The sequence below is a fragment of the Thunnus albacares genome, chromosome 20 (assembly GCF_914725855.1).
Source record: "Thunnus albacares chromosome 20, fThuAlb1.1, whole genome shotgun sequence".
Classification (NCBI taxonomy): domain Eukaryota; kingdom Metazoa; phylum Chordata; class Actinopteri; order Scombriformes; family Scombridae; genus Thunnus; species Thunnus albacares.
In genome coordinates, this window is record NC_058125.1 from 6,914,262 (window position 1) to 6,924,943 (window position 10,682).

At 40.6% G+C, this 10,682-nt stretch overlaps 2 protein-coding genes across 4 annotated transcripts; one reads left to right on the forward strand and one right to left on the reverse strand.

Annotated features, from left to right (window-relative positions):
* Positions 1-837: 837 nt before the first annotated feature.
* On the reverse strand, positions 838-9,004 carry LOC122970724 (RNA-binding protein with serine-rich domain 1-like). Of its 3 annotated transcripts, none has more exons than XM_044336890.1 (7): positions 8,871-9,004; positions 5,572-5,718; positions 5,106-5,285; positions 4,863-4,965; positions 3,063-3,216; positions 2,826-2,967; positions 838-2,281 (listed from the first exon to the last, which is right to left on the reverse strand). In XM_044336890.1, the coding sequence occupies exons 1-7, from the start codon at positions 8,912-8,914 to the stop codon at positions 2,182-2,184; spliced, it is 870 nt and encodes a 289-aa protein (XP_044192825.1). In that variant the 5' UTR covers positions 8,915-9,004; the 3' UTR covers positions 838-2,181. The 3 variants fall into 3 exon arrangements, with proteins under 3 accessions (XP_044192825.1, XP_044192827.1, XP_044192826.1); XM_044336892.1 differs by lacking the exon at positions 8,871-9,004 and adding an exon at positions 6,434-6,533; XM_044336891.1 differs by lacking the exon at positions 8,871-9,004 and adding an exon at positions 6,386-6,450.
* Positions 6,787-8,855, forward strand: LOC122970722 (solute carrier family 2, facilitated glucose transporter member 11-like). Its single transcript, XM_044336889.1, has one exon. The coding sequence runs from the start codon at positions 7,004-7,006 to the stop codon at positions 8,618-8,620; it is 1,617 nt and encodes a 538-aa protein (XP_044192824.1). The 5' UTR covers positions 6,787-7,003; the 3' UTR covers positions 8,621-8,855.
* Positions 9,005-10,682: the final 1,678 nt, after the last annotated feature.

A 10,682-nucleotide genomic window follows, 5' to 3' on the forward strand; every position in this document is an offset into this window, starting at 1 on the left:
CCCCCTCATTGCTCATGTAGAGATAAAAGCAACACCAGGTGTCTTTGTGACTGGCTGCTCAATGTTCCTCCCTAAAACAGATTCAGTAACGGTGTGACATATTGAAATGACAGACAAAAAATGTTTATTTAAGTTCAAACCAAGACCTTTATTGTCAAGCCGCAAGTTGAACCACACACTTAGCTAGCTATACAAAATGAGATTTGTGGAAAACGCATATAATTACACAGACACACACAGGTCACGCTGGTTTTATCAGTCCACCACAGAGAAAAAAAGAAAGAAAAAAACACAACTCTCACTCCCAAATCTAAAACCGCAAACGTCTGGATCAGGAGATCACAGTGTGATACACAAAAAGCAGGTGGAAAAAAGAACAGAAATTCCTGATGTACCAGTAATTTGGGCTCTTTTTAAAGAATCTGACAATACAACAGTCATTGTCATTTTTAGACTTACAGTGTATTAAAGCAGAAACACACTTCTATCTGGTATTTATCTTAATATGACTCACTTGTATAGCTGCCTTTGTAATTGGGATTTACTGTAAGCCATGACGCTGCAGCATCACTCACACACTCCTGCTAATTCTATCATACGATGAGGGGGAAAGCTGCAAAATGACAGCATATGTCACGTCCAAGGAAAGACCATTAAGACAACAGCTGTTACAGCATTCCAGCCCCATCCCATCCCTGCTTCTGAGAGTGTAAACAAAAGATGAACAGCATAAATATCACCAGATTGCCATTTACTGCAGGGCTACTGTATTATGTGATATTTCTGTCTTTTTGTCCAACCTCCTCTTGACTCTTTATGGCCATAGTATCAGATTCACTGTGTGATTTCTAAATTGAAAAGGACGGTTACAGTAGGAACTGTTTTTTTTTTTTTAAAAAAAGGACTGATTTAGACCTAAATTATGACCATTAGCACCATTTAAAATCTGTAATTTAATTAAAAAAATGACCCTAGACAGCCCCAAAAGTGGACATGTAGTGCCAGATGGATTGTACTGTAGGATTATTTTAAGTAACGTTTAGTGATGAGAAAACAGAGTTATTTATGTGTTCCCAGGAGTTGCTGATTTGCTCCATGACTCCATGCAAACACTAAAATACATGACAGACCATCAGTATAAAAACAAGATGCAGTAGTGGATTGAACTCAAATTTGTGTGAGCAATTTTTTAAAGCAAGGACATTATATAACTTTTGACAAAGTATATTTTTAGTCTTCAACTATATTTTGTTTTTCTGGCATTTGACTGCCTAAATCTACCCATTTTGAATCAAAAAATTGAACTAGGCTACTACTAAAAAGAGGTAACAGATATTTCCATTTGTCAACTGATAGTGTCAGAAAATCCCAATATTTGTCATTCTCAACAAAGAACCTCTACTTAACATTGACAGTGGGTGTAGGAAGCTGCCTTGTGGAGTACAGTTGGAGAGTTTCTCCAGTCTCCACCAGAAAACTGCCATTTACCTTTACAGCTGCTTTAAATGGGATATATGTAAGAATTTTAGTATAAAACATCCAAAAATTAACACATTATCAACAGAATGTGAAGACATAACAGTTTTGACGTTATGTCAAAGACGTCTATCTATTATGTTGTAGAGATACAGTCTACTGAAGTTAGCATGCTAACCAGCTAGCCCCGGCCCCGGGTGTTTTGTCTCATAATACCACTTTGTCCCTCAAGAGGTCACTGTTAGCATGCAGTCTGCCCTCAGTCCAACATGAGAGGGTAGCGTTACTTCTTCTAGATTAGATTCATTCAAGCAAACGTTAGCAATGAATTGATATTGCTATCATACTTAGTCTTAGTCCTAGTAACTTTGTTTGCTAACTAACAGAGCACTGATAAAGCACTATTGATTCGGTGCTCACGTAGTGTAATGGAACAGACATCCCAACTTTCTGGTGATATGCTGCCCCTAATTGGTTTGGAATGTGAAGTATGAATTTGACAGGTGGCCAATTCGTACATATAGCACCTTTTTCTCAGTTTTAAATGAGCATAAAACACTGGCTCTAACAATCTACCCAGGGTAAACAGTAGTGGTTTGGATGTGTGACGGTTAACCATAAAAATATTTCTTTCATGTTTGTTTTAAACAAAAGGACACAGCAGACGAACAGATCCAGAAGGGAGGAGGAGGGGTTTCCTGATCTCTAGCGGGAGGAGTTGGAACTGGAGCGTGACCGGTGCCGGCGGCGGCCGGGTGATCGAGACCTGCGACGCACCGGAGAGCGTCGCCGTGGAGACCGAGATCTAGGACAGTAGATTACAGAGGGAGAGCAAGACAAAGGCAGAAGAAGAAATAGTGAAAGTGAAAATTACTACTGAACATTTAAAAAAAAAAAATTATACACATTTTAGAGTTTGAATGTCATTGTGTTGTGACAAACAGTAAATATATGTGTGGGATAATCTAGGGTTGCACTGATCCCACTTCTTCAGTCCTGATACTGATACCTGGGCTTTGGGTACTGGCCAATACCAAGTACAGATCCGGTACCAGTGTTTAATTAATAAACTGTATGCCTCACAGTGTGGAAGAGACTGGGATCATTCTTTTATGTGTAAGGCAAAATGTAACAAATAAATTCATAAATATAAATTTACTGAATTGTTATTTATTAAAATAACGGTATCCGATACCAGATCAGCCCATTGTCACCACTATCTGAGTCAGTATCGGGCCGATATCCGATATCATTATCGGTATCGGTGCATCTCTGGGATAATCTACATTATTTGTTTCCGAAACGCAGCGCTGCTTCTCCAGCACTGGCGCTCATCACATGCTGCTTACCTTCTCCTCATTCGAGGTGGAGTGCGTCGCCACATCGGAGGTGGAGGAGGCATCCGGCGAGGAGGAGACAGCCTGCGAGGTGGAGGGCGCACTGTAGGAGCCAGTACAGCTGTGACTGTGATCTCCTGACCATCAATCTGACCTGGGAAAAAAAAAAAAAAAACAATCAAAAATAATCACATTCATTTTGAGACATAAATATAAGTGCCACTCTAGTCTCCTCTACACTACACTTACCTCCGTCCATGTGTTTAAGCGCCTTCTCTGCCTCCTCAGGGGTCTCAAACTCTACATAAGCGTAGCCCTTGGACAGGTGAGGGTGGACGCGGTTCATGGGCATGTCGATCATCTTGATCTTGCCATAGGTGGAGAAGATCTCCTGGATGTGTTCCTTCAAAGACACAACAAGAGATTGCTTTGAAACCTTCCACACAATCTACATCTTGACACAATTATATGTATTCAAATGAGAGTTTTATCCAGAGTGTCATTTCTTTTTACTGTGAGTGGAATATGAGGGAAGTTGGACCAACAGCTTTAGGTAGATTTCAGTCACAACATAAAATAAATGTAGCCTATTAAGAACAGTAGTTAGGCCTAATGTGAAGCCCCTTTCAACCACATTATTTTACAATTCCTATAATATTGCAGCATCTTGCAGATATTGCACAGGCACATGTTGCAAACCATGTGCTGTTGTTCACCTCTCTATGTATCTCTTCTGTCCTCATGTTACCTTATGTTCCCAACATGAGGGGGAAAAATGATTAAGATTTAAGACTTTATCAACATTTTTTACTTGTTGTAATGAAGTTGTAAAGAGGAGATTTGTAGCTCTCCTAAATATTGGCAGAGTTGGGAGTTATTCCTTAAGTTAAGAAAGTTTATAAAATGCTCTTACTGCTCATCCTCAAAGAAGCTCTGAGAATTTTTGGCCAGTTAGGAGTGATTTTCTACTCTACACAATTTTTCAAGTACTCTAATAAATAGATTGCAACAGAATGAAGATATAACATTACTGCATGACACAAGTAACAAAGCTGGGTTATTTATGTCTTTTATAATTGCTCATGCATGTAAACACTTGTGACTTATTTCTTTTAGACTTTTATTCATGTTCATGGACAAACAAGAAACCTGAAATCATCCCACAACAGTCCCTATATTTTCATCTTTCATCTCTTTTACTGTGTCACTAATTGTTTTTCTATTGGCCCCCTTCTATACAATGAGCAACAGGCTTTGAGGGCATAAATTGTGACATTGTGGGTGTATGATATGCGCTATTGTGTGTGGCTTTGTATCTTGTATTATGTGTCCTGTGTGTTTTTTGTTTTGTACTGTTTGTTATTGTGCTGTTATATGTTTTAACTGTGACCTGCCAACCTGCAAACCTTCTAGATTTATATTAATCAATAACACAAATCTTACTGCTCTTCTTCCATCATGTGGAATTTCAGTGTTTGATCTGTCAATTGCAACTATGAGCTAAAGTTGAGCAATGCTCAGTGTTTAGATATTCCGCGCTGGTCTGTGTCACACGCACACATGCTGTAAACAATCCCATTGGCTTGTGGGTGTAACAATCGGCCAAGAAAAACATCTGGTTGGATACAGCTGTTTTTTTTTCCACCATCAAAGTCATTGAATAAATGGGAAGTTCAAAACTGTGAATTTTGTTAAAAGGTGACAAGTTTGCACCCTCATAAGATGTTTGTTTGTTACTTTTCATTATTTCAAATACACTTTTATTTGTTCTGGGGTTCCTGAGGAGCTGTGATCACAAGATAATTAAAAAAAGGAAAACATTGATTTATAGAAAATGTTGTTTCCTAATCCTTGACACTTTATTTAGGGCCTTTTGTCAGAAGTTACATGTGTTTCATGTTTGGATCAGTCAGTTATGCAGTTTAGGCCACTACTGTAAACGAGTTTAAATTGTAACCAAGCACTGTAAACCTGTACAAGTCCTGATTTTCTTGAGCAGTCGCCTTACAGCAATGTGCTCTGAGGTCAGTAGTGTTGTTGAGTATTTACCTTGATGACATTTCTGGTCAGCCGGCCCAGGTAGACCTTGGTGGGTTTAGGAGTGGGACTCCTCCGTCGTCGGTCCCGGTCATCCTTCTTTGCTGATTTAGACCTACAGTTAGTAGCATAATAAGTTTGCACTTCCTCATTATAATAATAATTATAGTACTTCCTGAATGTTGTGTGTGAGGGAGTCAGATAAAAGAAACAAGCTCAATTTTTCGAACTATTTCATAGAAATCAATTCCTTACTTTGAGCGTGAGCGTCGTCTGTTGTTGTGGCGCTGCCGGCTGGGGCTCGGCGAGGACGATGAGGAGGAGGAGGAAGATGAGCGGGAGCTGGAGGAGCCCGAGTGGCTAGAGGCAGAGGAACTGGAGCCGCTGGAAGAGCCCGAGCTGGAACCTGAGCTGCTGCTGGAGCTGGAGCTGGACCTAAATGACAGCAGGTTTCAGGATGGGAAGAACTGGCTGAAGAGACTTGGGACTTTGAACTTAAAGTGTTTATCTTTCTCTATACAAAGTAAATACTAAAGATAAACAGGAGCACAAGTCAGCACATAAAAGACAATACAGAACAGATCGATGACCCATTGTTGAAATTGGGCCACATTTTCTTTTCATTGAATGAAAAGTAAAGCAATATGGAAAAGTGGGACATGGAACAAGCTCAATGGAACATGACAGCATCTAGTATTATTTTGTAAGAATAGGCTCTGACCTGCTGCTCCCACTGGAAGCACTGCGTCGTGAACGGTTCTTCTCTCTGCCCCGGTCTTTGTCAGCCCCTTCTTTTGAGGTTCCTGATTTCTCTTTACCTCGCTGTTTACTCTTCTCATCCTCCTTCCTCTTTGTTGGTGAAGGCGCCCTGTTGGAGGGGAAGTAAAGAAGACGAGTTAGCCTTTAAGACACTAGACATCACTTAGCCGAGATGAAATCTGACACTTTCACAATATGCACAAATTGATGTGTGGGTATCTATTGTATCTTGGTAGAGGTCTGATTGCATAAAAATCAATAAATCAAATCATCGTTTCAGCTCTTTATCTGCCTATGTTTGGGCCATGTATGTGTATGCCAGTGAGAATACAATATCTATCAAAAACGACTAATTTTAAAACACAAAATATAAACGAAAGATAGGGTTGTTTTCCTAGAATGAGCATGCTGTGAAACCCAAGATGGTCCAACATGTTAATACCATGGCTGTAATAATTAATTGTGCATAATCATACGTCATAAGATTAATTTGAAAACATTATTATGAAACAGTCCTGACATTTAACACATTCGCGATATCAAAGATATCAAAATACATTTGCAGAGCAATAAAGTATATTGTCAACTCGCAGCGAATTAACACTGAAAACATTTTAATGCTAACAGTTAGTTAGCTTGACACACACTCGTGCACGTTAGCTGGTGGGTTAATATTAGCTTCATACGTTCTGCAGATAGTGAAATATGCGTCTTTGCAACCAAAATACTGTACTTATCACGACATTATTTCGTTGCTACTTATTGGCCACACTTACATATTATTCTTATAACAAACGCTCATGAAAATGGGGCCGTTTACTTACATATTTTCACCTATGCGCGACGGAACAGTCTCACAGAGATGACGTATTGTTGTAGTTCGGTGTAAACCAATCAAAACACCAAACGCACACGGGTAGAGACAGGCAAAAACTGAGGTAAATTTTCCCTTTTTTAGGACTGTCAGGACAATAGTTCTCTACTAAACGGGCTAGTTATGTAGCCCTGTTGATTAAAAAGTTGAATGGTATTAGTTGAACACACAAACACTCCTACAATATCACCGTTAGAACTTTTTAATCGCGTAGGACGGCCATATGATGCAGTTTGCTCGGTTTAGTGTCTGGATCACTGATTGGCAAGTTGCCTGACAATTCTTACTGAGGGAATACATTTAACCATAATAAAAAGCCGTTTATCAGTGGAATATCAATTTCTCTACCTTTTCAAGTAATTTGGTTTCAAATGAGCAAAGACATTTCCAATATACCATATTTTATTTTCAGTTTAAGCTAGCAATAGCTAACTGTAGTGCTCTTAAGGAGTGACAGGTGACAGGCACACATACAGAGGGAAGGTCACAATCGTTTGCTTTTCCTGAGGGTCTGACTGCCATGCTTCAGATGAACTCCACAGGAGAAACTGAGCCAGAGGACACCAGCAAACCCTCCAGCAGTGCCAGAACTCTTGCTTTGACTGTGTGCTCTGCTGCCATCGGAGGCACCTTCCAGTATGGGTACAACATCTCAGTCATTAACGCTCCCACCAACCACATCCAGGGTTTCATTAATGATACCTATATGGAGCGCTGGGGCACAGGCTTGGACACACCCCAGGTGACCCTAGCATGGACTATTATCGTATCAGCCTTCTCACTGGGAGGTTTGCTAGGGGCCCTGCTAGCAGGGCCTATGGCAGTCCGCTTTGGGAGGAAGAACTCGCTGCTTCTGAACAACTCCTTTCTGTTTGTTGGTGCTGTGTTTGTGCTAATGAGCAGGGTGGCAAAATCATTTGAGATGATCATCTTCGCTCGATTTCTAGTGGGGATTAACTCAGGTGTCAGTATGAACGTCCAGCCTATGTACTTTGGGGAAAGCGCCCCCAAACACCTTCGAGGTGCTGTGGCGTTTTCATCCGCCGTTTTCACTGCATTTGGGATTTTCTTGGGTCAGGTTGTGGGACTCACTGAGCTGTTGGGAACAGAGCCTCTCTGGCCCTACTTACTAGCTAGTAACTCTTTGCCAGGGTTGATCCAGCTGCTCACCCTACCCTGGTTCCCTGAAAGCCCCAGATACCTTCTCATTGACCGGGGAGACAGGGAGGCATGTGTCCGTGCGCTTGGGAGACTCCGTGGTGGGGAGGCTCCTGTCTTGGAGATGGAGGAGATGCTTCAGGAGCAGCAGCAGCAAGAATCCACAGCCTTAAATTCTGGATGTGCACCATCTGCCAAGACACCGTGGTCTCTCTTTAAGGATCGTGGCCTGCGATTCCAGCTCAGAACGGTCATGGCTGCTAGTAGTGCCATGATGCTCTGTGGCAATGACTCTATCTACTTCTATGCTTCCTACATCTTTCTCGAGGCAGGGATCCCTCCAGAGAAAATCCAGTACGTCACTATTGGCACTGGGGCAAGTGAGCTAACTGCGTCTATAATGAGTAACCTCCTGATTGAACGAGTGGGCCGCAAGTATCTTCTTGTTGGAGGATACAGTCTTATGTCTTGCTGGACTGTAGTCTTTACTGTAGCTCTCACACTCCAAAGCCGTGAGGTCGCGGGGATGCCCTACCTCAGCATGGCATGTGTGTTCGCTTACATCCTTAGCTTTGGCTTGGGCCCTGCAGGCGTGACAGGGATCTTACCGGCTGAGATCTTTGACCAGTCGGCTCGGCCGGCAGCATACATGGTTGCTGGATCGCTCATGTGGATCAACCTGTTCTTGGTGGGAATGTTGTTCCCCTTCATCGTCAACAGCCTGGGGAACTTCTGCTTCCTGCCATTCTTGGCTGTGTGTGTGGTGTCTGCTGTGTTTTTGTGGCTCACCTTACCAGAGACAAAAGGCAAAACGCTGGCTGAGATCACTGCAGAATTTGATAGAAAGAATGGAGGGAAGGAGGAGAGGCCGGACGGGCAGTTGGATGAGCCCATAAAGGATCACTACCAGCTGGGTAAAGCCTGCTCCTTCACTAATCTAACGCAAGATCCTGACCCTGGTCTTAAGAATGGGGACTGAAATTTGATATTGTCCAGTAAGAGTATAAGTGACACAGGCAGTGCCTTTGTGGTCACTTTATGCGCTTTCAGAGTTGTAATCTGAAGTTTTATTTGTGAAAGATGATCTCTGCGTAATGACTGATAATTCAATTTAATTCTGGTTTCATGAGTATTAGGATGTCCTGCTCATGCAGAAGTAATGTATCTGGACTTTAAGTACTCAAGTATAACTGAGAGTCATCTTTTAAGAGACTCTGTTAATTACTTACCATATGATCACTATGAAGGAGGGAAGGGGGTCCAGACAGTTCATTGATGCTCTTGTCAAGTGATGACAATCTTTTCCCTCTATAGATTACTTTTCAAGGAAAAAAAAGATTCAAAGCTGAATGAAACAGAAATTCTCCGTAACTGTGTCAAACTTTCCAAAAAACTGCCGTACAAATCTTCATTATAAAAAATTCTACTACAGAAATATACTTAAATAAAAGTAAAGTAGAAGTAGAGTACGGCACCTCTTTGATTTTGTGTCATCCATAAATTATACACTTGTCAGGCTCAATAATAAAAAACGTAACATGATTAACGTTTATCCATTCACCCACTACCTAGAGAGAAACATCCACTTTGGATTCTTTGATTCATGTATTTGGGAACCAATCACTAATCAATGCACTTTTTATCACTGCATACCGCTGTCATTCTAGTTCTCTGCCAAAGTTTTGATCCCGATTTTGAATTACTGTATAACAAAGCTGCATAACACTTAGGCATACCCACCCTGAATGTCTTAACAATAATAGAGATGTTTGTAGCAGAGTGTGAAATCATTTGAATTGAATGTATCAAATGGTTGCCCACTGTAACTCTACACTCCTGCACTGAGTAGATAAAAATACATGTTTTACATGTTTTCCCATTCAGGGACACAAGCAGGGATATTTCCTTAACCCTGGCAGCTTGAGTGTCTACTCATGTAATTTCCCAGGATGACAGGCCTTTATAATTTGTGGTGGTATTTGTTATTTATGCATCAACTGGACTATACTTGAACCATATTAATCAATACCAAAGTGCTCCTAGCAACATGATTTAACCACCTCCTCAAATGTTGGTGGTCATGTACTTGATTTATAAATGCAGCTCTGCAAAAAAGCCAGTAGATGTCGCCACTGTCATTGCTTTTTGCTTGCTCTAGTCTCTGAGCTCAAATGTAAATCAGCATAATATCAAAAATGAATGACAGATGTGACACCCAGGAGAAGATGACACATTTAAACTCAACAGCTGCCAGCTGACAACCCTTTGCAAGCCTTCTGCATGCCATCTGCCATGGCTTCTGTATATTTCCTCATCGGCCTATATGCCACTTGATTATTTCTTAAAATGAACCAAGAGGCAGGAGATATCCATTAGGCTATTTTATATTAAAGAACCTTTTGATGAAGATAATAACATATATATATATATGTGTATATATATATACATGTGTGTGTGTGTGTGTGTGTGTGTGTGTGTGTGTGTGTGTGTATATATATATTTCATGACAAATAGTCAGAATCACCCTCTATCCCCAAAAGCATCTGTCCATGTTGAGTTTTAGGCAAAAACAACTGTTGTATATGTTGCAGGAGCTGTGCACTGACTGAATGAAAGTATTTTTATTGTATGACACTGTCTTTCCAAAGCATGGTATGACAATTCTTTATGATAATAAGGATTCTGTATCTTTATCTCACTGTAGGATCCTCAGGTTGTATTTTGTAGGTAATACATTTGTTTATTTTCCTCTGGCTACAAAAAAACTGTAGTTATTTAGCCAATGATATTTATTCAGTAAGATATACTACTGTATGTACAAGAAGAAAGAATAAAAGTGCTGACCCACACCATCTCCTCTGTGATTCAGTTAGTTAGATTGATTCTGTCTTTTTGATTCAAAGCACTACTGCTTTCTTAATTACATTTGATCACATTACTTTGCCTCCCTTTGCTCAGTGGCATTTTAATCCAGCTACTCCTACCCACTCCTATTAAAACTGTTACTCTCTATTCATGTAAATAAGTGTCGTTTGAGAACA